At 41.4% G+C, this 27425-nt stretch overlaps 2 protein-coding genes and 3 long non-coding RNA genes across 7 annotated transcripts in view; 2 read left to right on the plus strand and 3 right to left on the minus strand.

Moving 5' to 3' along the window:
* LOC138979834 (E3 ubiquitin-protein ligase UBR5-like) overlaps positions 1 to 7683 on the plus strand; it is a gene marked incomplete in the record, with an annotated part of 271386 nt that extends 263703 nt beyond the window's left edge. The window contains 1 exon segment of the mRNA XM_070352585.1: positions 3473 to 7683. Coding sequence (XP_070208686.1) covers positions 3473 to 3685 — 213 coding nt within the window.
* LOC138979842 (uncharacterized) overlaps positions 1 to 27425 on the minus strand; it is a 162212-nt gene that overhangs the window by 67102 nt on the left and 67685 nt on the right. The gene's annotated exons all lie outside the window — the stretch shown is intronic.
* On the minus strand, positions 19443 to 21590 carry LOC138979829 (uncharacterized). The gene is made up of 3 exons (XR_011460148.1): positions 21451 to 21590; positions 20797 to 20894; positions 19443 to 20128 (listed from the first exon to the last, which is right to left on the minus strand). It is a non-coding gene; the product is annotated as an uncharacterized lncRNA (long non-coding RNA).
* On the plus strand, positions 21741 to 23603 carry LOC138979828 (uncharacterized). Its single transcript, XR_011460147.1, has 2 exons — positions 21741 to 21883; positions 22399 to 23603. It is a non-coding gene; the product is annotated as an uncharacterized lncRNA (long non-coding RNA).
* The window catches only part of LOC138979840 (ATPase inhibitor mai-2, mitochondrial-like), a 41626-nt gene continuing 40255 nt past the window's right edge, over positions 26055 to 27425 (minus strand). For all 3 annotated transcript variants that reach the window (XM_070352594.1, XM_070352595.1, XM_070352593.1), the window contains exon 6: positions 26055 to 26511. In XM_070352594.1, coding sequence (XP_070208695.1) covers positions 26437 to 26511 — 75 coding nt within the window. In that variant the 3' untranslated portion in view covers positions 26055 to 26436. The remainder of the gene's footprint in view (positions 26512 to 27425) is intronic.

Genomic DNA, 27425 nt, shown 5'->3' on the forward strand with positions numbered 1-27425 from the left:
AAATTAATTAATGACTTTGGTCATTAAAAATCTGAAAATTGTAAAAAAATTATTTCTTTTATAAAACGATCCAAATTTACGTTCATCTTATTCTCCATCATTTGCTGATTCCAAAAACATATAAATATGTTATATTTGGATTAAAAACAAGCTCTGAAAATTAAATATATAAAAATTATTATCAAAATTAAATTTTCGAAATCAATTTAAAAACACTTTCATCTTATTCGTTGTCGGTTCCTGATTCCAAAAACATATAGATATGATATGTTTGGATTAAAAACACGCTCAGAAAGTTAAAACGAAGAGAGGTACAGAAAAGCGTGCTATCGTTCTCAGCGCAACGTACTACCCCGCTCTTCTTGTCAATTTCACTGCCTTTGCCGTGAGCGGTGGACTGACGATGCTACGAGTATACGGTCTTGCTGCGTTGCATTGCGTTCAGTTTCATTCTGTGAGTTCGACAGCTACTTGACTAAATGTTGTATTTTCGCCTTACGCGACTTGTTACTTCTTTACTCGCCAACCCAGTTTGTGCCATTTTCTGGTTGCCTTTGGTCTATATGGTTTTATGTCTGTACTAGCGTTTCACGTGTCTGAATGCTACTCACAGTCGGTTGTGGTCGTACGCAGCGATTGTATGACAATTCTTCAACGCTTTTCACTGTCTTTACCGTCCCTCAATTGAGTCAGATATTTGTTTCATCACTGCTTTTGTAGTGCAAATCTGGACATCTTTACAGTTAAAGTATTAAATAACATATCACTGTAACAAGACCTCAAATCCAACATTTTGGCGGGAATCGTTTTTTGGTAGTGTTTTGTTTGTTTGTTTGTATGTTTACTGTCCCAAGGACAAAAGCAAAAGAACCATGGCGACTGCACGCGAGAGTGAACAACAAAAAGACCTAAAAGCACTGTACTCACGTTGGAATGACTTCTTCTTCTGCGTTCGTGGGCTGAAACTCCCACGTACACTCATGTTTTTGCACGAGTGGATTTTTACGTGTATGACCGTTTTTACCCTGCCATTTAGGCAGCCATTCGCCGCTTTCGGAGGAAGCATGCTGGGTATTTTCGTGTTTCTATAACCCACCGAACTCTGACATGGATTACAGGATCTTTTCCATGCGCACTTGGTCTTGTGCTTGCGTGTACACACAAAGGGGAATAAGCCACTTGCAGGTCTGCACATAAGTTGACCTGGGAGATCGGACAAATCTCCACACTTAAGCCACCAGCCGGCCGCGGCCGGGATTCGAACTCACGACCTTCCGATTAATAGGCCGACGTCTTACCACCCCGCCACAGCGCCCGTCACGTTGGAATGACAAAATCTAAACAAATATTTGCCTGTATTTGTTTCGTTTTCGTCATTCCAACGTGAGTACAGTGCTTTTTATGAAAAACCAGCCATCACCGAGACTAAATGTAGTAAGTCTTGGCAAGTAGAAGACCGACACGGGTCATGCTCGGCTCCTCGAAGCATGTGAACGCAGTACCTATTTTCTTTAATTGTGAGCACATTTTTAGAGTAACCATGTCATACCTATATATACTTTTGGATTCAGGAAATGATACAGAATAAGATGAAATTATTTTTGGATCGATTACTCAAATTTTATTTCAATCATAATTTTGCCTAATTAACATATCTGTTCATTAATTTTAAGTACATTGTCAGAGTAAACATGGCATATCTATTTACCTTTGGATTGAGGAGACAATAAAGAATAAGATGAAATCATTTTTGGGTCGATTACTAAAATTTTTAATGACCAAAGTCGTCAATTAATTTTTAAGCTTCCATGCTGAAATGCAATCCCATAGTTCGGGCTTCGTCGAAGATTGCTCAACCAAAATGTTAATCAATTTGATTAAAAATTTAGGGTGTGACAGTGCCGCCTCAACTTTCACTAAAAGATGGATATGACATCATCAAAGACATTTATCGAAAAAAAGGAAAAACTGGGCTGGGGATATCATACCCAGGAACTCTCATGGGAAGTTGTGTGAAGATCGGTCCGGTAGTTTTCTCAGAATCGCTCTACACATACAACCATCCTCGTCTCGATTCTCCGTTTATGTTAAAACATTTAGTCAAAACTTTACTAAATGTAAAAAGGTCAAGTGGGAGTCGAACCCCATCTGCCAGCGTGAGAGGCAAAGCGCTCTAACCGGTATGCCACTAAATGGTTGCACTGTGCTTCAGTCGAAAACAGCTGGTGGCGCTAAGCGATTTAACCACAGATATTTCCAAGAGCATGCCAAATTTGAGGCCAATTGTCAGTAAAAAAACAAGTGATAGGCAAAGAAAAGCATGCATGAGTGTTTGTTTGCATGTAACTCCGGCATTTTCAAAACGATTGGCCCGATATTTTTCCTATGCAAAATTTCAAGCAAATTGACACACTGGAGTCGTAGGCATTCAAAAGTGTGACGGACAGATGCCTTTTAATAATATAGATGTTTTAGTCTCAAGGATCCCTGACAAATTTAGAAAAGATGTACAAGATTCAGTAATACGGTGGTACCTGCGACGAAAGGACGCCCTTGGGACCAGCAGACCTGTTTACCCTTACGATTTTGGCGTAATTTATTACGATTTTCTGCAAAAAATACGCCATTCCGCTATCCGTGTCAAGACTACGATTTTCATAAATAAAAAATGTAAAAAAAAAAAAAAAATTTTTATTTTTTATTTTTTATTTTTTTTTAATCAATTCACATGTTTGGCATTGTTTTTTTCAATGGCAAAATGGGGTGAAAAAGCACAGGACTGACCAGAGATCATGTCTGTCTGACGAGACGCTGGAGAGCCTTATTCTAGTGGTGAAGTCTCGCCCTCACTCATTCGGCAAGCGCAAGTACAGTAGAGAAGCGCTTGACACACTGAAAAAGGCCTACTACGAGCAAAAGAAAAAGAATCAGTGATGCATGTGCTTTTGATGGGATCTTCTTTGAAATTATGATGACTACAAAAACTGACTGATGTGTTTTGTTTGTAAATGATCGATATACATGTATGTGCATGATTGCGTTTCGCAGACACAGTTGTCATGTGCCGCGGCGTTGTAATTGGCGACGAATGCTGGATGATTACTATTTTTGTGCCAGGATTACTATTTTTGGGGCTGAGCATTACTCCAAAACACTTATGGGGGTAAACAGGTCTGGACCAGTTAAAAGTGTCCCTAAATTGCAGGTGACCTGTCATGACAGGTATATTTTGGTCAAGATAATAGACAAGGGGACACCTGGTGTCCTTTCATGGGAGGTGTCCACTCGTCAGAGGGGCCTTACATTGCAGGTACCACTGTAGCAATACCTGTCATAGATGAGTTGTACTTCAATCACTTTGTTTTCAGCTTGCCTTGGCAGTGTTTTGAATGTCTTGGTGGTTATTTGACGACACTGTAGGTTACAACATACAAGAAATAAAGAGACTAAATGTATGTGACTTTGGTTGCAGGTGTACTTCTGGACGTCCAGCCCGGCCTTGCCGGCCAGTGAAGAAGGGTTCCAGCCCATGCCCAGCATCACCATCAGGCCGGCGGATGACGAGCACCTGCCCACTGCCAACACCTGCATCTCACGTCTCTACATCCCCCTCTACTCCAGCAAGTCTACACTGCGCACCAAGCTAGGCCTGGCCATCAAGACCAAATCATTCGGCTTTGTCTGAACCATTGGCTGCCATCAAGACCAAAATATGGAACTGAGCTATCTCAGCTATCTGTTGCTGTTATAAGCAAGTTTTATGGTTAGCTGTGAGATGAAAGTTAGAGTTGTGTGAAGGCTGCTGTTGAAGAAGAGGGTCAGTGAGACTCGCTGCCTGCTTTTGTCTCTCGTTGAATGGAAGTAGAAAACTGTGACTCAGGTAAACCTGATGTGCTGTCACAGATGTTTTGAAGTAATTTTGTGTTTTGTTTTTGTATTGTCATTTGGAAACTGTTCTTTATTATCATTTTGTGACAGGGGAGATTTTGATAAAAAATTTTAAGATGGATCGACCCCCCACACAAACTGAACAAGAAGGTTGCATGTTGTGTAAGTGAGTGTATTGTACATGTACCGTAAACTACCTTGTAAGCACCCTTATGCACGGAATTTGCTCCAAAGTAGGCGGTGGGTGTTAACTTGGTATTATGCCCTGTGCAGTATCAGTTCCTCGTTAGAAATGGTGATATTTGGTCTCTTGGTATGAACATTTCAAAAGGACATGTTTCTGTGCACAATTATGTATGTATCTTTCTAGCTATGTATATGAGTGCCTAAACAGGATAAAACATAGAGATCAAACACACACAAAATATTTTGCTTTCACTTGAATGCAAGCTGTATATCTGTTCCGTAGAACCGCGGTTAATCGCAGTGAGGGTGAATGAACACAACCTAAAAAAGCACAAAATGAAGTCATATTTGTGGTCAGTCATTTTTACTGATCAAAGCAATTTGGCGAAGAAAGTGGTGGGGTGTTTTAGAGAGCTAATATCTTACCTTACGACAAACATGATGTAATCAAACACTGGTTTGTTCACTTGCCCTCTTTAAATTAAGCAAAGCAGATCTCTTTGACTTCAGAAGGGCCCAAATCTTCATCTTCTTTTGTTTCGGCTATCTGAGATACTTAGCCAATGGTGAGAGTATAAAATTACAGTAAAGCTGTTGTTCGGCATCTAGTCATTACTCTCTTGGATGATGTTTCTACAGGTTACAGAACTGTACAAACAATACTAATAATTGTTTAAAAAAAACATCAAATAAAACATTTTGACACCACTGATGCAAATGTTGGGGGTGGGTGTTTACTAGGTACTGTACTTTACGCACCGAGTTTGACCCAAAGTAGTGGGTGGGCGTTTGCTTAACTCATTGTCTCCGAGGTACGAATATATTCGTACCCACTCATATGGCTCTATCTGACCAGGTACGAATATATCCGTACACACATAGTCACTACATTGCATCTGCTCTCATTCGGCAGATATCTGCATTCTGCTCAGACTGTTAGCTTCAGTCGCTTCCTGTAACGTCGATCTAACGCCTGCATTCCAGCGTGTTCATACAGTTGCTACACAGTTACTACAATTCTGAGTGACCTGCTGCAGCACAGCTGGTCTCGGCCAAAACAAAACTTGCGTGGTGCAAGGGAGAGATCGAAGCAACATGCATGTTTGAGCACATTGGTTTAGAGTCAAAATGTACAGCCTGACGCTTAAAGGTACCAACAAGTCCAGAATTGAAATGGTCCTGGGTTGAGATTGTAAAATGCGGGCATGTGCTCTAACACACAAGGAACTGGCAGTGCATTTATTTAAATCATTACACATGTATCCCTATGCAAGTGTACATGCATAATAAAATGCTTCAGCCTCCTTTTCGATCTTGTTACCAAGTGAAACTGGCATCTATCTCGCTGTCCTTCAAACCATAACACCGCCCCCAGGTGGGGAGTTGGATTTTCTACATGGGGGGGAGGGGGGGGGGTCCATTTATAGAGTGCAAAATAGAAACGACATACACAGCTTTGGGGACAAACACAGCTTTGGGCAAGTGGCCCATCAGGCTTATCTCAGTCGTTGAGTGCAAGTTGCAGTGGTCGAGCTCTGGCTAACGTCACGCTTCATCAACCCCAGACAATGGGTCGCTTAGAAAGCGCTTGCAGACATTTGTAAAAATCTGGTAACATCCTCATCAAATGTAAAAGTCACGAACTTTGAAACTTCACATAATTTGAGGGTTCAATGACATCCTGACATGATGTAAGTCAAAAGTCCAGTTGACCATGGTCACATTTCAAGGTCACAGCATGGTCTAGTTTGGGTCAAAAATAACTACTAGACATGTTCAGAGATTCGTTGATCCTCGTTAAATTGCAAGATCACTGTGGGTTCGAAATTTGGCCAAAAAGTTGACGTTTAAAAAAAATGTTTTTGAAGCTAGAACTTTGCCATTTTCCGAGCTTAAAGCCTGTGATGCCCCCCACACATTGCATTGCCCGTGGGTGTCGCATTGATGCCACCAAGAGGCTGCACGTACCTACCACTGTGAATCGGAGTCAATTAAGTGTTTTATCTTCTCGTTTTTTTTACTTGTAAACTAAACCTGGATACCTTTTGTTGATTCATCATGTTGAAACACTTATAGATCTTGGTTTAAATGAGACTGATTGTATGTGAGAAATTGTCTGGGTATGCTGACATTTCTAATATAATAAAGTTTTTGTTTTGTTCTAGGAACGTGGAAAACAAAACAAAACTAGGAGTTTACTTTGCTCAATTGTTTTCCCATTTGTATGTTGAGGAACAATACAAAATTGAACTCCCTACTACCAGTTTAAATCCCCACACATTTTTTTTAATATTTTTTTTTTACTTTGCTTTCCAAAATGTGTATTTGTATTGATTCTAGTGTGTGCTTGCCTTTTGATTTTAATGGCATTTTCTATTAAGTGTAATGAAGCTTTGTTAAGATGTTCTATCTCCTTCAGGCAAGCTTGAGTGGTTTGCAAATACATTGTAGTATGAGTTGATCTCTGTACGCGTCTTTGAAGTCAACAGAACCGTTATAGTAGCAGCTTTCACTGTTTTATACCAGGTAATAGTAAATTTACCCTGATGTATAACCAAGGAGTATGAGTAAATGAGAGAGTTTGCTGCAAGGAAAAAGCATTCAAATATTCATTTGAGTTCTTCCTGGGGGCTGTTAGTTGCATTACATCTGCTAAAACATACGCAGATAATCAAAACCAACAAATGTGGGACAAAGGTTATTTGTGTGTACTTTTAACACATGAATGGAGTGCATTCTTTGACTGACAAAGGAAGCCCTTATTTTCAGAGAAGATATTAATGTGATTACATAAAAATACATCATTTGTTCATGTACACCGTCTTGTATTTTAGCTGAGTGATGAGGTTGTTCTGAAAAGTCCTATACACAAGATATTGGGTGTAGTGACTTAACAGCATGAGCAGTGTTAAACAAGATATTGGGTGTAGTGACTTAACAGCATGAGCAGTGTTAAACAAGATATTGGGTGTAGTGACTTAACAGCATGAGCAGTGTTAAAACTAAGGCGGTCCTTCATTGAGCCCCAAGTCTTCGCACCCAAAACTCTGTGCTAAAGCTTCGTGCGGCCAGCTCCGTGCTAAAGCTCCGTGCGGCCAGCTCCGTGCTAAAGCTTCGTGCGGCCAGCTCCGTGCTAAAGCTTTGTGCGGCCAGCTCCGTGCTAAAGCTTCGTGCGGCCAGCTCCGTGCTAAAGCTTCGTGCGGCCAGCTTTGTGAAGTATACTTTGCGCAGTTGACATGGCCCGGTTAAGGACCGTTAGAGACAATGGGAATGAGAGTGCAGTGACAGTGGTAGCTTAGTGAGCATTAGATCTAATGTCCCAAGAGGTGATAATGGGTAGTGAACTCTCCCATTGTCATTTAAACAAAAAGTTTGTTTGATGTGGTACAGGAACGGATGGAGGAAGTTGCTTAGTTTAAGTGGGTTTTTCTATCAATTGTAACAGTATTGGAGTACTTGTCAGTTGACAGAATTAATTGTCCTAATTAGCCGACGTACACATTTGAGTCAGTTGCAGAGAGTGTATTCTTTTGCCCTGTATGAATGGCTTGTTCAGTAAATGTTGATACATTGAATCAGAAATAAAGAGAAGAGAGAGTTGATTCCATACTATGCTGACTTTTGTGTTCATTTGATTTAATTCAGTGATGATTCGGTTTAAAAGTGGGCAGGGGTGTTGGTTACATTTTTGTGATGAGGCTGTTTATGTTAAAGGCATATGTACGCGCTCCCGTGTTTACAAAGTGTAGTTTGCCCATAATCGATGTCAAACGCACCATAAGACCATGTAATGACGATATGTCGCCATGCGCGGACCATATATACTGTTCAAAAAAAGAAACGCATAGCTTGTAATATTTGGTTAATTTAGTTATATGGCTACAAGGATATCCACCAAACTGCAGAAAATGTTTATCTGGTCGTCGACCTTTCGTCCATTGCCACAAGTGAGCTCTGCACGTGACGCATGCGTTATCAGTGGCTACAATGTCAAAATTGCTCATTTGGCATGACCACTGGTCATGCTTCAGTGTAATCTCGTGAAACTCGGGGAATATTGAGCTCTCACCATGTCTTCCAAAACCCATAAAAGCGGATTGTTCGCCACAAAGAAATCAGACGACAATTCAGCGACGAAAGATGGCCCGATTGAGCAGAGAAGACCGCCAAATTGCATTGGGTCGTTTACAAGCAGGCCAAAGTCAAAGTGCAATCGCCAGGCACTTCCACGTGTCCCAGAGCACCATCAGTAGACTGTGGGTCAGGTTTCAAGCCACTGGCTCCGTTGCTGACTTGCCACGAGCGGGAAGACCAAGGGCGACAACTGCTGCTCACGACCGCTTCATACGGCTCCGCCACCTCCGGAATCGTTTCCTGTCGGCCTCATCTTCTGTCCAGGCTCTCCCCGGGCCACACCGATTATCGGACCAGACCGTGCGGAACCGCCTGCATGAAGCTGGTTTGAGAGCTCGCAGACCTCACAGAGGAGCTGTCCTCACCCGCCGCCATCGCCAGAACCGAGTGCAGTGGGGCAACCAGCACCTTCGCTGGACCGTCCGGAATCACTGGAGACACGTGTGGTTCAGCGACGAGTCCTACTTCCTGCTCCAGCGACATGATGGTCGGAGGAGGGTCTACCGGAGAGTAAACGAACGTTACGCGCCCAACTGTGTGGATGAGGCACCCGTTCATGGTGGTGGAGGCGTCATGGTGTGGGGGGCGATCAATACCGCTGGAAGGAGCACCCTGGTGCACGTCCAAGGGCGCATAACTGCCCAGCGATACGTGGAGGAAATTCTGCGCCCACACGCCCTTCCTCTTCTGGCTGACCAGGATGCCATATTCCAGCAGGGCAACACTCGCCCGCACACAGCACGACTCACCACCCAGTTCCTCACCGACCACCATGTCCAGGTGCTTCCCTGGCCATCCATGTCGCCAGACATGAACCCGATAGAACACCTCTGGGATGAATTGGACAGACGTGTGCGCAGGCGAGAAGAAGCGCCGGCAAATCACCGCGATCTATTGCAGGCACTTCAGGAGGAGTGGGACACCATCCCACAGCAAGATATCCGGCATCTGATCCAGTCCATGCCCAGAAGGTGCCGGGCAGTTGTTGCTGCACAAGGCAGTCACACCCCCTACTGACTTGACAGCCTCGGCACCCAATCGTATTGATTGACTGATTGATTTGAAGATGCAAATGAACTGTGTGTGCATTCAACTGTGTCCATACCAAATTTCAAACAAATAATCTAAATATTGGATTTTCTGTTAATTTTTTCGAAAAATAAAACAAATTTGGCAAGTAGCAACTATGCGTTTCTTTTTTTGAACAGTATACATGCATTACAGCTTGTTTTAGAGTCTCAAAAACTTTGGATGTAAACAAAGACGCGGAGTTATTTCCCTTGCGTCAACGCTACCTCTGTTGGCAAATCTATAAATAGGACGATCCAGATCAAAATGAAAATTAACATATCTCAACATTGAAGGGGTCCTAGACCACAATATTTTGCAGGGAACTTAATTTAGCATGTCTCCAGCTGTTGGTAAAGCAATTAGCGTGTATAGTCATCGAGTACATATGGCTTTAAAGGCCCGGCAGGAGTATATAAGGAGCCTGACCTTCTGCGTTGGCAAATCATTTCAAACCTCTTGCAGGCAACCGACAAATACTGCTCCTACATTTTCTTTAATATCTCGGTTAAGCATGAGTTACGGTGTCAGATTCTTTGTTCACACAGCTGGGTTTCACACATTTACCGCCCTATGCGCTTAGATAAGGTTAATTCTCCATAATAAAGAAGATATTTGTAAACAAACATTTCAATGGGGATCTTGTTCAAAGAAAAGGGCGGAGTCAACACTCTCTGACGTCACAGATTTACACCATGCGTTCCAAAAATAGCAAAACACGTGGCATGCGGCAATTTGGTTCCAGAGCATGCTGTCTCAGGTGCATGTGTATTTGTTACATCGGATATGAAGAAAGAAATGCAACTAACCTTTACCACCATTTGTGGCCTTGATAGGGTATTCCTGTGGGGTTGGGATAAAGCTCTCTCACTAATTTGAGCACACAGTCGGGCATCATTTCTCGGTTAATGTTTACCCGTGTTGGATTGTCTTGATGTAAGGAAGACGTCTTTTTCGCTAAGTACAATGCACAATTCCAAGCACCGCGTCGGTCTAGCATGGACCAATACTTCTTGTAGAGTACTTTTCTAACGCCGGAATTCCTGCGGCGTGGCAATTGGCCTGTACCTAGCCACCTCTGGCGATGATTTGTCACACAAGGGCTGCAAAAACAAAAGGCACACTGCACTGGCCTACCCCAGAGGAGAGCCCTGTACTAGGACCCGTGTCTCCGCTTTCACCATCGCCTCCAGGATCAGATAACCACGTCTGCACCCTAACGGTACTACACACACGAGACACCACTCTTTGGTCACACGATGATGGCCCAGCACCTCTTGGTACACAAGTCGAATCTTTTATTACACACCTTCGAGTTTCAAATGGCCACTGATTCTCAGTAAATAGTCTCCTTCCCATTGCGTTCTCCTGGTCACTGTTAATGTTGAGAAGTGTCAAATCAAATTTCGCCATTTATTTCCACAGACAGAAAGAGATGTCAGTGCAATACAGCTTACAGACCGCAGCCTAGCCCTTACTAAGTTACTATCACCGTCGGATGTTGGAATGTGAAACACTCAGGTCTTCCCGCCTTCGAGCTTCATCTGTCGACAACACTGATTGTGTTAGAGGCTCTCGCTGGGTGGCATAACAGACCTTGTCCCAAAGAATGCGTATACACTACGCAGATTATCACCGTTGACTTCGTCTACATGGTCCCGCTAACTATAATTATTGTCCCCGACAGTGCCTCACAGGATGGGCAAGTTTACTTTCAAAACAGGAAGGGGTAATCTAAACTCGGTTTGTTCTAAGTGGACATGGGAAACAACTGGACTCGGATCTTGGGTCGCCCCTGGCAACACAAATGGAAGAATCCAGGATATGCAAATGGTCTTCTGCAGTTTATTCCAAGGTGGTAGGGGGTTGAAAGGGGGAACGAACGGGAGGGGGGAGGGGACAGTGGTCGGTGGAGCTACTTTACTAAGACTGCAGCAATGGACTGGTGATGTGAAATCATCACCCACACATTTCGAGGTACCCTCCCCCCTCACCATTGGGTTCACAAGCCTGTTTTTGTCCTTGGTCAGTTTGAAAATGATTGGTTTGTTCAAGTATTCCGCCAAAAAAATGCGCCAAGATTTCCCTCCTCATTTTAGTGGTGTTTGACGCTTGCCCCACTCACTTAGTCAGAGTCTGATGCAAAAATTGACTCGAGAATTCTGTTCATTGACGTTGTGACGTACTAAACTTGTTTATTGTTCGCAGTTTTGGCTGATACTGTGTTGTTTTTCTGCAATATCAGCGAAAGTACCATTATAGCGGTGACTGAGTTACAGCAACCAAGACTAAGTTTCCTTTTGTCCGTTTGACTAGCCCGACATCCACAGCCTTGACATTGTTATTCTGTTTTTCTCTGTGTGACTGATTTCTTTGACACAAAGGTTCTCTGTGTGAAAGTTCAATTGTATTGTAAATATAAACAAGATACGCAATCAATATGCAAGATATCACAAATGTTCAGTAACGAAAATATGTGAAAAACTCTGAAGAAGCTGTTAAAAGAAGAAATGCTGCTCGCACAGACAGAAAGCCAGATGGTAAAATTCAGTTTAGCGGTGAGAGAGAGGAAATTGATCTTATTTACGCCCAAGTTCAAAAGGTTAAAACATTTTTGGGAGAAGGAAATCCAAACAAAGTGACAAACAAAGATCTTGTGGACACTATCTTGCGCTTTTTTATTGACAAAAACATTGAAGCTGATTTCATTAGAGCGCCCTGATGCCCCGGCGTCCCCAGTGCACTTTGGCCTGTTCGTGTTTACATCGCGTGCCACGCGTTGTGCTATTTTTGCTAAGCCCCGCCCCTTTTTCTGTTGCATTATGGGAGAGGCCGGATTGGCCGTGACGTGTTTAAGACCACATATGACTAAGTGCCAAAAGGTGCGCACGAAAAGCGGACAAAGGGGCTAAAAAATAAAAGTTGACAAACAAGACTGATATTGTAATTTTTGCTAAGACAACAGATGTTGGAACCCAATTATGAAAAGAAAAGACAAATGCACTGAAATTATTTCACAAATAACGGGAATTTTGTTCGTTATATTATTCAACATGGCACTGAGACGTAACATTCAGGTTATCTCGCACGTTTCTGAAGCTAGGGCTTTGAAACTTGGCACACTACCAAAGTATGGTGACCCCCAGATATGGTACAGATCACATTAAACCACATTGAATTTCAAGGTCACGGCTAGGTTAAATTTTCTTTCCAAACTGGACAATTGTCGTTGTACGTCTTACATGTTTTAAAGCAAGATCAGTTAGACTTTACATACTTTACATACTTTCAGAATTTCAGAACAAAAATGACCACCTGGTTAATCTTTCTAAAATGTCAAGGTCACAGTGGGGTCACATCTGGTTCAAAATTTGGAATAGTGTCAATTCATTCAGCGCGTTTATAGCACAAACTTTGAAAATACAGACATTTTTAGTGCATGATGACCTCTACACGCGATTACAGTTTAGGTTGAAAAGGTCAAGGTCACAGCAGGGTTGCGTTGAGGTCAAACATAAAGATTTGTCATTGAGGATTTCTCGCACGTTTTTGAATCTAGGGCTTTGAAACTTGGCACACTTCCAAGGTTTAATGACCCCCTTGTGTGGCGCAGGTCGCATTAAACCTCATCAAATTCAAAGATCACAGTCAGGTGTAAAGTTGCTTTCCAAATTGGAAAATGTTCGTTGTCTTACATGTTTTAAAGCTAGAAACATTACACTTTAGCCAACTTGACATACTTTTAGAATGTTGATGACATTTAAAAAGAAAGTGACCTGGTTAATCTTTGTCAATTTCAAGGTCATAGCGGGGTCAGGTTTGGTTCAAAATTTGGAATATTTTCATTTCGTCAATGCGTTTATAGCACGAGCTGTGAAAATACACACATTTCTAGAGTATGCTGTCTTTTACACTGTCTAGTCTTTATAAAGTCTTGTTGAAAACGCCAAGCGTCAAGGTCACAGCGGGGTCTTGAGGTCAAAAATATAAATGTGTCATTGGGGTTATCTCGCATGTTTTTGAAGCTAGGGTGTTGAAACTTGGCACACTACCAAAGTTTGATGACCCCCAGGTATAATGCAAATCACATCAAACCTCCTCAAATTTCAAGGCCACAGCAAGATTAAAGTTTCTTTCCAACCTGGACAATTGTCATAGTCTTGCATGTTTTAAAGCTGGATCCATTACATTTTACACACTTTCTGGATTTGATAAAATCTTTTACAAAAAAGTGACCTCCTGGTTAATGTTTGTCAAATTTCACGGTCACAGCAGTGTCCCATCTGGATCAAAATTAGAAAAATTGTTAAATTCTTCCCACGCGTTTTATAGTGTATGATGTTCTCCACGCATGGTGAAAGTCTGGTTGATAAAGTCAAACGTCAAGGTCACAGCGGGATTGCGTTGAGGTCCATAATATAAATGTGTCATTTTCACTAATGCCTTCTAGTAATACCTCTGAAACGTCAAGGCTCCAAAGGTTTGATGCTGTTAGGTTTATGATGAAAGTGATGCCAATTTTCATGATACGTGAAGCTTTCAGAGGGGTCAATTTGGAGTCACACAAACAGAGAAAATCTTTATGCGACTCACTTTTTGCCACACGGAATATAGATAAGAACCAAATTATCTGTTGTTCTAGCTCACTTGACATTAAAGAAAGTGACGATCTGATCATTGTTGATCCGAACTCAAACCTGTTGTGACCTAGTAATATAACCAGGATCAACCAGACAAGACTTCGATGTCGCTTACCACAAAGCTGTGAAAAGGATTATTGTCTGTTTGTTTGTTTTTTACCCGTACGAGACCCTGCTGTGACCTTCACATTTGACAAAGATCTTTCTGAACTTCTTTGTGTCGGAGAATCATTGAGCTACGGCGTTTATGATGTTCGAAGGCTCTCCCTTTAAAAACAACGGAAAAAAGTGATAATTTAAAAAAAATAATATTGGCCCATACGTGACCTTGAGATTAGACAAAGGTCAAACCAGACTTCCACCGTGTATGGAGGCTATTAAGCCCAAAAGTGTGTGAACTTTAGGGTTCTTGCTTTGAATAATTCTGAGAAAAAGGTTAATTTCCGTATTTTTTTGTTTTTTACCAACACGAGACCTTGCTATGACCTTCAAATTTCTCAAAGATCAACCTGAAAGTTTCCTTGTCGAATGATGATTAAGCAAAAGCGTTGTTTGAAGTTTCAAGGTTCTAGCTTCAAAAATCTCTGAAAAAATATTTTTCTTCCGTTTTTTGATCTCCATGTGACCCAGCCGTGACCTTGAAATTTGACAAGGGTCAACAAGACTTTTACCATGCATGGGGGCGATTTAGCCCCAAATGTATGTGAAGTTTCAAGGTTTTAACTTAAAAAAGTCTCAGAAAATAATATATTTTCTTTTTTGAGAATGTGTTGCACGCAAGACATCACGACAAACGCTCGTGTTTTTATTTTGTTGCTTTAAAGGTCGACTTGCGTACCCGCTCTTTTGCTAATCTCAATTAAAATTCATCTTGGAAGTTCGGTTTTATTACGCTTATAATTAAGAAGATTAAACTAAGACAACAAATAGTTAGTGTTCCCATTAAACTCGATAAGGTAGTGACATTTTATGTTGAACGCAAGATGGTGTCGCACGCAAGATCTCAAAAGATGTTGACGACATAATTTCAACACTTGGTAGCGCATTCGTGGTTCGTGATTTCTTCACAAAATTTGAACACAGAATGTGTCACGTGGTTCCCTAGATGAAGTAGATCCTTGTACATGTAAGTTTTGTTTTTAAAAGAAAATAACCGTTAATTACCGAACATTATGTCGCACGCAAGATATGACGACATTTTCAGATCGTTTTCAAAAATGCTGTTCAAAAGTTCTGCAGTCTTTGCTGGATTACTTGAAAGACAGCAGTTTGATACACCGTTATCGCTTGACGTGTCGACATCAATTCCAGAGTTTTTGAAAAAGAAATTTAGTAAATATCTGCGATTGAAAAATGTATGCCGTGATGACGACACATCTTGCGTGCGACACCTTAAAATTCGGTTATCGAAAAAAAAAAATTCTCTCGAGATTGGACGTTTGGTCTGGTCTGTTAAGCGATGTATCAGGCATTCAATCAAACTAAATGCAAGGCATTTGTGCTTCTTGTTATTTTTCTGTGGCATATTCAAAACACGAGGTATCACGATGTCCGCTTTCAGATGGCCGGTTTTGGCGTTATTTTTGACTTTAAACAAGGATAACTTCAAAACCGTTGAAGTCAGGCACACGAAATTATGTCCACTATATCTTCGCACATTCATCCACACACACACCAATTTTCAGCAGACACACGTTTTTAGAAACATTTTTATTGTAAAACAAAAGCCGTCTTCTGTTCTGTCATATACATACACACACGCGCACACACACACACACACACACGCGCGCGCACACGCAAACAAACGTATGAAGGAACCGACGCACAATTATACCCGGCCGCACGCACGCACACACAGGCAGGCAGGCACTCGCACAAATACATACAGACACACACACACACACGCACACAAACACAAACACACACTCACACATGCACACAACGACGCCCATTTTCATAGAAACACAGTAACCCCCTCGTATAAGCGGGAATGAAAGAGTGGTGGCCAATGACCCAGAACAAACAAAAGTCAAAGCTGGCAACTCAGGTTTGTATTCAGAGAAATTTGCACGAAAAGCATGCACAAGATACGACTTTTCCTTCTATTTTCTCTCTTTGGGACTTTCATTTGCGTCAGCTCGGTTTGATATTTCTTTCTTTCTTTATTTATTTGGTGTTTAACGTCGTTTTCAACCACGAAGGTGGTGGCCAATGACCCAGTCAAAGCTGGCGACTCAGGTTTGTATTCAGGGAAATTTGCACGAAAAGCATGCACAAGATACGACTTTTCCTTCTATTTTCTCTCTTTGGGACTTTCATTTGCGTCAGCTCGGTTTGATATTTCTTTCTTTCTTTATTTATTTGGTGTTTAACGTCGTTTTCAACCACGAAGGTTATATCGCGACGGGTAAAGACGGGAAGATGGGATAGAGCCACTTGTCAATTGTTTCTTGTTCACAAAAGCACTAATAAAAAAATTGTTCCAGGGGCTTGCAACGTAGTACAATATATTACACGTGACCTTACTGGGATCGGTTTGATATGAAAAACTGAAGAAAAGCCCTGCCTTTTTGCACTGAGAAACTGTGGAAGTAGCGTGTTTACTACTGGGTCTGGCTGTAGTTCATTTACCCTCATTTACTTCCTCGTTAGCTTCCAAAGTAAACTCTTTTTTCGTCCCATGCATGCGAAAGTGAGGATGTACTTCCGATGTCGCTCAAAACTTTAGAAGTAGTCGCAAACTACCCTGAGTTACTTCCTCGCTTTGCTTCGAAGTAAACCCTTTTTCAGGCCCATGCATACGAAAGTGAGGCAAGTACTTCCGATGTCACTCAAAACTTCGGGAGTTGTCGCAAACTTCCCCCATAAGCATACGGGCCCTGGTCTCTCTTTCTCTCTCAGTCGTTGTGTATGGAAGGCGAAAAGGGTCAAATGATCGATCAAAAGGATCGATCAAAAGGATCGATCCTTTTGCGTTTGTCCCTTTCCGCCCGACGCGCGGAAAGGGTCAAACGATCGATCAAAAGGATCGATCCTTTTACTGGATCCGGTGCCGAATTTTCCCGGCACACGGTCTGGAGTTCACATGATTTTTGTGGCAAAACTGACTTGTACGTGTACGTGTAGATAGTCACCCGTGACTCACTTTTTTTCTCCAATGTTCCAAATCATACGTTGTTTACCAAGACTGCAGATCTCGGCTCAAACGCGTGACGTAAAAACTAGATTTGATGACGTTACCTGAAAGTGGCACATCTAGATCTGTTGCAGACGAACGCTTCGCGCCAAACACTTTTCACACAGTAATTTTAACTACACACCCCTAAATGTACTCGCTAAAACAAGAAGAATGTTTTGTTTATTTCTCTTGATATTTCATGCTCCTTCACGCCGCACCAGAACACGTAATCTACTTACTTTACTTTCTAGATTCGTTCTTTGTGCTAACCCGTTCCAGGATTTTCCGAAACAGCACGATCCTTTTGCTCGATCATTTGACCCTTTCCGCGCGTCGGGCGGAAAGGGTCAAACGCGAAAGGATTGATCGATCCTTTTGATCGATCATTTGACCCTTTTTGCCTTCCATAGTTGTGTGGAAAGTGGAGAGTACTAACCGGAAGTGGTCGGTGGTAAAGGGAAATCACTCTTGCAACCCCCTGATCAAGGGAAACAACTACCCCCGATGACTTGAGCAATAGCATTCGTGGGATACCTCCAGCTTCGCTGGGATAACTGTAATGATCCAAACTTTCGCACAAAGTATCTTTGGTATGTTGGTAAAATATTCTGAAACTTTAAAGCTGTGGTCTATTTATGACTTGCCGGGGCTACGAGTTTGAAAAGATAGGGCTGAGAATCATGTACAAAATTCTGTACAGCAAACGCGGCATGAAACCCCACCTATGACCTTGAGGGCTACCAGTAAGTTCGTCACACGGTAGATTCGTCACCGGTCCCGGTAACTTCGCCACAGTAGTCCGAGCGCGGCTCTCTCTCTCTCTCTCCCACCTCTAAGCTTCCACCCCTCCCTCTCCTCACATTGAGTTTCTCTGCCTCCTTGACAGTGAGGTTGAAGTCATAGGCCCAGTCAGCACACGATATCGGGTCGATATCGGTCCGATATCGGATTTGACCGGATATCTCGGACCAAGATATCCGATATCGGTCCGATATCGGTCCGATATTGGATTCCAAGTTTGCTCATCAGATTAACGTTAAATTAATGTTAACTTTTTACGTTAATTAAGTTAACATTAATTTAATGTTAATCTGATGAGCAAACTTGGAATCCGATATCGGACCGATATCGGACCGATATCGGATTCCAAGTTTGCTCATCAGATTAACATTAAATTAATGTTAACTTTTTACATTAATTAAGTTAACATTAATTTAATGTTAATCTGATGAGCAAACTTGGAATCCGATATCGGACCGATATCGGACCGATATCGGATTCCAAGTTTGCTCATCAGATTAACATTAAATTAATGTTAACTTTTTACTTTAATTAAGTTAACATTAATTCAATGTTAATCTGATGAGCAAACTTGGAATCCGATATCGGACCGATATCGGACCGATATCGGATATAACGTTAAATTAAAGTTAATTTTGTTTACGGCTAATGTCAGTTTTACCAAATAAAAAGCATAATATAATGGTTAGATTAACGTTATTTAAACATGTGTTTTTTTACGTTGAGTGCGAAAATAAAAAAAACCAAAATAAAACTATAATTAAATTTTTTATTGAGATTTTTTTTTTTTTCCTCGGACCAAGATATTCTGATATCGGTCCGATATTGGATTCCAAGTTTTCACATCATCGCCAATACAATCCCATCCATCACACCAATATTGGCACGATATCAGACCAATATCGGATACGATATCGGGTCGATATCGGACCGATATTGGATTCCGACATTGGGCCAATAAAGTTGACGTTAATTTAACGTTAATCTGATGAGCAAACTTGGAATCCAATATCCGACCGATATCAGGCAGATATCGGATATCTTGGTCCGAGATATCCAGCCAGCACCCCGATATCGGACCGATATCGGACCGATATCGGGATACGATATCGGGTCGATAGACCAAGATATCCCATATCTGCCCGATATCGGTCCGATATTGGATTCCAAGTTTGCTCATGAGATAAACGTTTAGTTTTTACGTTAATTTAACGTTAAATTAACATTAAATTAACGTTCATTAAAACAAAACCATAATATAAAGTTGAATTAAAGTTAATTTTCGTTTACGGCTAATGTCAATTTTACCAAATAAAAAGCACAATATAATGGTTAGATTCAAGTTATTCGAACGTTTGTTTTTTTATGTTGAGTGCAAACATAAAAAGAACCACACATAAAAACGGTCATACACGTAAAATTCCACTCGTGCAAAAACACGAGTGTACGTGGGAGTTTCATCCCACGAATCCAGAAGAAGAAGAAGAAGGAAGTGTGCATGCTAACATGAAACAAAACAAAAGACAAATAAATAAAACCATTAGAAATATGTTGTGAGAATATGTTCTAAACATTTATTCATCATTTCCATGATATATATACTGTACATTTAAAAAAACACACACCATAAAACCATGATAAAAATGTCGGAAGTTGAATCAGTTCTAAAGTTTCTGGAAGTGAGTTTGGATACATGTATCCCACTTTTAGGTTCTGTACCTAGAAATTTACCAATTCTATTCCATCTTTTGGGTTTAAAAAAAATAGTCTTCGCACAGCTAGGTATCTTGTACATGTATCCGAATGATGCCAGAGACACAAGGAAAGATGAGGTTATTTGCAACACCACCAGCAGAGGAAGAAGTCATTCACTTTGCAGCAGCAGATAAAAAGAATTGTTGAATTTGAAGCAGGAGCAGACACAGAAGTTGTTGAATTTGTAGCGTCATCTGCAGACAAAGAAGTTGTTGAATTTGCAGCAGACGATATACTTGTTAAACCTGCAGCAGCAAACGAAGAAATCATTCACTTTGCAGCAGCACCAGACAACAAGAATTGTTGAATTCGAAGCAGGAGCAGACAGAGAAGTTGTTAATGTTGAGTTTGCAGCAGACGATATATACTTGTTAAATCTGCAGCACCAGCCTTGGAAAAAGTTGTTGATACAACCAGTGCAGACGATGGCATGTCTGCAATAGGAGACTTTGAAGATCTGCTCCAAATGCTATGACATCTGCAAAGACAGAGAATGCAACAATCTTAAAACATAAAGAATTCAGTGTGATTTGAGAACTTCAGTGTAAACACTATAATTATGTCTTCTTTGTTAATGCTCTTTGCAAAATATAGAACTGAAGGTAAATAAGGTTTACATTGTCTTTGCATTATGCCAATATTTGTTGAATTTACTTGTGTGTATATATATATGCTAACTTTGATAGCATTCTTCTGTGTTTGAATGAAATGCTCTTAGTCAATGCTGCCTGGCATGGATAACAACCCCCCCCTCCCCCCAACACACACAGAACACCTTCCCGAAGTTTTTTCCAAGACTAAGACTGAGTAAGAGTAAGACAATAATATGTCAATTGGACCTGGACTAAAAATATGTATAGGTCCAGATGTCCCGGCTACAACAAATTGTTCTGTCAGAAGACCTCTTATAGTTCTTTATGTCGAAATTGATGTGATGGTCGACCAGCCAAGATTTAGAACAATGCGTCATAAGCATGTATTAATGACCCCAGACCGAAGCCTGACAACAACACTGCCTTCTCTCATAAATGATTTTCAGTTATAAATATAATATGACTGCTGGAACATTCATCAAGCGTTAACGTGGATTTTACCTGCAAACACACACACACACACACACATACACACACACACACACACACTTACTTGGCCTCAAAAGCCAGAATGTCACTTGTCAGGGTTGTAACTTGTAGTTTACATCCCTGTGAATGCTTTCTGGTATCCTCATGGTAATTCCTCCCACCCTGCAATGAAAGCATTGATGTGTGAGTTGCATTACAGTAGAGAACAGTGGTCAATCAAAACTTGTTTTAAGTGTCTTTGAAAAGACGATTTTCGAAAATAACTCTCTGAGATCTCTTATAAATGTTACTGTACAGTAATGGATTAGACCAGAAGCTGTGAGATTGAACAAATGTGTGAAAATGTGTGGCAATTATCAGATTGACAGAGAGAAATAAAATATCAGAGAGAGAGAGAGAGAGAGAGAGACAGACAGACAGACAGACAGACAGACAGGGAGAGAGAAACAGACAGAGAGACTGAAACTGAGAAAGACAGACAGAGCAAGAAACTAGAAAGACAGAAGGCAGGAAAGAAAGAGAAAGAGAGATAAATTCACCTTTCCAATCGTTATGCATGATATTGCTTTGATATTGGTGACTCGTATCAAAAATAAGTCAACAATCACAATGCCAACGGATTCTGAACTTATGAATATGATTATGAATTTACAACACTGAACGCAAGTCACACAGTCAGAACGTTGACCCTGGGCGTTAAATGGAAGAAGAACATTACCTGAAAGTTCCATTTGCCATTCGCTCAGCGTCATAAGATCTGTATTGTGTAGTCCTGATATATGCTGAAGTGCAGCATGTTATCTTATATCAGCAGACACACTGGCTTTGAAGTTGCAGGAGTGTTAAAAACGGTAAAAATACAGTACAAACTTTCTTGAGTTCGATTCGACAGAGAAAAGTCCGAGAGTAATGTCCCTTGGCGATCACGGGAGGTCACTCAGAATTACTTGTCCGGCAGTTACTGAGTAAACAAATGGCGAAATGCGTTGGGAAGATTGAAAACAGGCAGTTGCTAGAGCACTATGTTATACAACATCAGAAACGATCCTGACTGGACAGTCCAATACTAAGACAGAAGGAGGAAGACAGAACTGGACTGGTTTCAAGAGTGTTCCAAACAGTCGATCATCATGCATCACGTAAAACGTTGAGTGAGTATCGCTAGATGCCTATGAACTGGGAAGATAGTTTTGCTAATTATTGAGACTTGATGTATTTTTTTCTCTTGGAATATATGAGACTAAAAAGTGTGTTTGTTTCTTAGGTGTGTGTGTGTGTCACTGTGTGTGTTTGTGTCACTGTGTGTGTTTAGGTGGTTGCTGATTTTCTTTATTGTTGTTGTAAAAATAAAATGGTGATTTTAACTAAGAATCCTTTTATGGTTCTGTTGTGCATAATAAACAGTTTTTATTCTTTCAGATTTATAAAAATACCTCTCTACAAACACACACACACACACACACACACACACACACACACACACATTGAATGTAGACAAATAAATCTGCCAGTGATGGAAGAAATGGTGAAGAACAAATGAAAGGTGAGGGAGGTTTTGCAGACAGCATGTCTCCTTATGAAAGCACAAACATGTTCATACAATGTCAACATTTTATATGATCATCTTGTTGCGTCATACTCATAACGGTTAATCTTTTTACTGCAGCTGGCCGTGAGGAAGCGCCATATTCAAACCGACAACAAGCAATTCGAACAGGTGCTTGCGAAGTGGTTGACAGGATTGTCGGATCGTCTACATGGTGGGAGGATGTCGAAGATCAACACAGAAAACGAGGACGAGGACTAAGATGAAGATGGTAAATAAAATTAGTGCTAATGTGCTGACAGCCAGCAAGGAACACGCCTCTCGGATTCACTCTCTCTTCATTTTGTGTTATTTTGCCTCTACATGATATAATGCCTCTACATATATATGATATAATGCCTCTGCAAGGATTCCCTAGGCCTACTGTTTTGGAACAAATGCTATGTGCAATTATGTCGGAGAATGGGCTGACATCGTTCAATACCGACTGTTGTGGCGACTGAACAATGGCGATACTGCGTTTTTGATGTTCGACAAAGGCGGCCATGAAAAAATGCGTCGGTGGTGCTACGTTGTGTGTCTCCAACTTTCAATCGCAGCTGACAGTGTCAGATTCAGGCTGTATGGTGCGGAGTGATGTTGTTGCGAGTGACGCTGATAGGCGGAAGGTGACAGACGATGCCAGATATGACGGAGACAAAGAACATCAATGGTCTAACCTAGCTGATATGTTACAGAGGATGAGCGAGGAAAGCACCGTGAGGATAAAAGAGATGGTCTGAACATTTCCCGTTCCCCACCCTTGTGAAGAATTGGAGCGTAACAATCATTTGTTTTGATTATCATGACTGGACAGAACCGTTGCGTGACCAGTCCGTTGTTTGTTGCAAATCGAAAGACTTATTTAGTTATAATTGATTTCATAACTGGTTATCCGTTTGCGACGATTTTCCCGTCTCCTTTGTGTTAATTTGATTCATGCGTTTTGTGAAGTTATTGTTATTTCCTTATTCCAAGGGGGCTATCGCCTTATGGAATTAAATACTTTGACTTTGATGGGTCACATGAATCGTGACACTCCATAATTATTCGGTGGGGACCCATTGGTTAGTGGTCTGCTCTGCAATGCTGTGAGTCATGGGTTCAAGCCCGTCCTTTGGCAGCAGAGTGGATGACATTTCAGTGGATGAGTTATCTTATCACAAGGTCAGTTATTAATTGTATTAACTGTTGAATTTTAATTGATAGTTGTAATTTGTTTATGTTGCATTGGTAACTTATGTGTTTTCAATGATACAGTTGGTTATTAAATTATTCTCATTCTGCCTTTGACTCACTTTCATTTGTACTTGTGTGACAATGTTTATTGACTCACTTTCATTTGTACTTGTGTGACAATGTTTATCAACTACTTCATCTTATCATTTCTGTCTCCTTTTAAATTTTCTTCTGTTCTTGGGCCAGAAATCTAATATTTACGGATTACAGCAAGTTTTAGTGCAGGTCAAAGACGAACAAGTGCGAAAGCAATTGCCAAGCATGAAGCATGTTTTCATTAGTCAAGAAGTAAAGTCAGAGGTTCAAAGATGATCAGATAATTAATGCCAACTATTCGCTGGTTTTGCTTCATCGACTCTGCGGGCAGCTTCCAGGAAACCAAAGTTTTCAGGTTCCGGGGGAAGTATGGTTGCAAAGCTGAAACTTAAAGGAATTGACGGAAGGGCACCACCAGGGCACCATAGAAGGGCACCACCCTTATCGGTTCCCGATATCGGTCCTTTATTGGTTCCCGATGTTAGGCCGATATCAATTCTCTATATCGTACCGATATCGGACCAATATTAGTCCAATGTCGGAATCCGATATCGACCCGATATCGTCCCGATTTGCAGTCCGATATCGGGATCCGATATCGGTCCGATATCGGGATCCGATATCAAACTGATATCGACCTGATTTTCAATCTGATATCGGGATCTGATATCGGGATCCGATATCGATTCTCTATATCGTACCGATATCGGACCGATATCGGACCAATGTCGTAATCCGATATCGACCCGGTATCAACCCAATTTGCAATCTGACATCGGGATTTGATATCGCGCCGATATCGGGATCTGATATGAGGCCGATACCGATTCTCTATATCGGACCGATATCGGGTCGATATCGGGTCGATATCGGTCCGATGTCGTAATCCGATATCGGTCCGATATCGACCGGATTTGCAATCCGATATCGGTCCGCTATCGGGATCTGATATCGATTCTCTATATCGGACCAATATCGGACCAATGTCGTAATCCGATATTGACCCGGTATCAACCCAATTTGCAATCTGACATCGGGATTTGATATCGCGCCGATATCGTGATCTGATATGAGGCCGATACCGATTCTCTATATCGGACCGATATCGGGTCGATATCGGGTCGATATTGGTCCGATGTCGTAATCCGATATCGGTCCGATATCGACCCGATTTGCAATCCGATATCGGACCGATATCGGAATCCGATATTGGTCCGATATCGGACCGATATCGGGGTGCTGGCTGGGGGACTCCCCCCCTCTCTCTCTCTTAGTCGCGCGTGTGTGTGTGTCAGTGAGTCTGTGTGTGTGCGATGGTGTGTGTGAGTGTTTGTGCGTGTGTACGTGCGTGCGCGTCATGGATGTATGTACGTCCGTCTCTCTCTCTCGTTAATATTGTTGAACGCGCACGTGTGTGTGTGTGTGTGCGTGTTTGTGCGATTTTGTTTGAGATTCATCTCTCTCTCTCTCTCTAAAAAATGTAAATCTTGAATCTCTCCCACAAATCAAACATCTGAAAGCATAAGCTCTAAAGCATAAACACCCGCCCATCCCTGCCGGTAACTTCGTCACGGGTGACGAATCTACCGTATGACGAACTTAATTACTGGTAGCCACCTTGAATTTTGATGTGATAACATCCGGTTTTCTCGCGGGCACGCACACAATACATACACATATAGACACTCACAAACACCCACACCCACATATGCAACAAATACATACTGTTCATACATGAATTCATATAAATATACATGCATGCGGGCGTGCGTAGGTACATACGTTTTTGTTGCATGTGTCTGTAGGTGTGTGTGTCAGTGGTTGCGTTTGTTAGCAACAGAGAGAAAGACACTGAGAAATACAGGGTCAGATAAGGAGAAACGTGACATAGTCAGACAAGAGAGAGAAAGACAGAAAGACAAAGACACAGGGAGAGGGAGGGAGAAAGAAAGAGAGAGCGTGCAAGACAGAGAGAAACTACGAGAAAGAGAGAGTGAAAACAGCAAGTTCAGCACAGTGCTAGGACTACTGGCGAGTCACCTCTCAGGCATGTTACAGAACTTTACGAACAAACCCGCGTTGCCTTGCCCATGCTACCCTGCAGTCGCCATTGTTACGCTTCTGTGACCCCAGACAATGGTACTTGCGTTTGCGAGCACCACAACAAAACTATGCATTGCCTACAAAACGTTTGCTAACGTTACAGAATGTTCTGCCTATCCAACGCACCCCAGGTGTCGATCACATGAGGGGTCGAACCCACGCCGAGAGCAACAAAATGGTTTCAAAGCTATTGCCACTACCGTAAAGTACTGTAACATCTGTGATCGACTGAATTTTCTTGAATTGCATCATGGATAACTTTTCTTTTCAGTGTTTGAATTTCTGTTTGTGTGAATATTAAACAAAAACACACACTCTCTCGCTCAACCGCACGTCACATAAAACAATAATTATGAGTCTACATTTTCTCAGTAGTTTACTGTTTCACTCAGTTAAATATTACAAAACCTGCTCTAATATATTCACCTTTTTCTCTACCGAAAAGAGGTTGTTTTCTCACTGCATACAAATAACTGGTAAACTGCTATTGGATGTTTTGTATATCCTTATAGAAAAGTAAAAGTGAAATATGACAAAGTTGTGTATACAAGTTCCTCAGCCGCACTTAAACAACGGTCAGACATATATGTTAAGACATCCTCTCATCTCTTGAACCATCTTCTAAAATTCAAAACGTTTTAACAGGATTACTCCATCTCTTTCTTATCAGGAAGCAGAGATGGTCTTCTCAGCAGAAGGTGTTATTTGAAAAAACCACTGCAGACAGGAGAAGCTTGGTATTTAGTCCTTGTCCGAGATGTCCTTCTCCTGGTGATGGAGTTTCTGGATCTTCTTCTTGTGTCGCTCAATGGCCTCCTGTCAACAGGTCCCACTTTGTTCATCTTATTCATCTCACACATTTGGTTTATGACAATGATAATGAAAGGCATGCTTCCGACTGTTACTGTTAGTAAAATAAGGAAACATAAGTCTAGGTGCAAGCAGCTTAATTGGTGTGACGACATTTTCTAGAAGTCCATGCACACTCCAATTCGGGTCTGGCAATGATTCACACCTGTTATGTAGTGAAAAATGATAACTTCATAGTTTTGAACCATCTTTTTTTATAATGCTGAATATCTCAAAGGGATACAAACCTAATCAAGTTGTTTCACTGAAATGAACTAAGCAACCAAAATATACAAACCTCACTAATGACAGAACTGTACCTGAATAAATGTACTGCAAATTTACTCTTTAACTACTCCTCAAAGAAACTAGGCAGGAGTGTTTTGGTGTTGATCTTTGTGATGAGGCTGTTCATCAAACCATTTTGTTTAGCTATCTGACCTAGCAGTGATACTATGCCACACCAAACTTTGTAGGTGTCACTCTTTTGAGAAGTGTGTAAAGGCCGGGGTTTTGATATCACTTTAGTGTGTCATGCAACAAAAAGCGTCACTGTAACTGATGACCGTACTGCCTTCAAACTTGCAGTAGGGAATGGCAACCCACACAAAGTGAGAGCTGGGCAACAGTGTCAATCCCCATAATGACTACCATAATGACTACCCACATCCTCAGTGGGTGGTGCCTGGGCCCTGTCCGTCCAGATGTGACTGGACAGTCCCACACCTGACCATGATGCAAGTGCCTTCCACAGGTACAGGGCAGGTGTTTTTTGCATTATTACAGTCCCACACACCTCCAACAGTCTTTCATTGATTCCATTCACTTCCACCATTTGCTTTGACATGGGAAGACTGGTATCAAATGTCAAGAAGACCCTA

Source organism: Littorina saxatilis, linkage group LG11 (assembly GCF_037325665.1).
Source record: "Littorina saxatilis isolate snail1 linkage group LG11, US_GU_Lsax_2.0, whole genome shotgun sequence".
In the NCBI taxonomy this organism is placed as follows: domain Eukaryota; kingdom Metazoa; phylum Mollusca; class Gastropoda; order Littorinimorpha; family Littorinidae; genus Littorina; species Littorina saxatilis.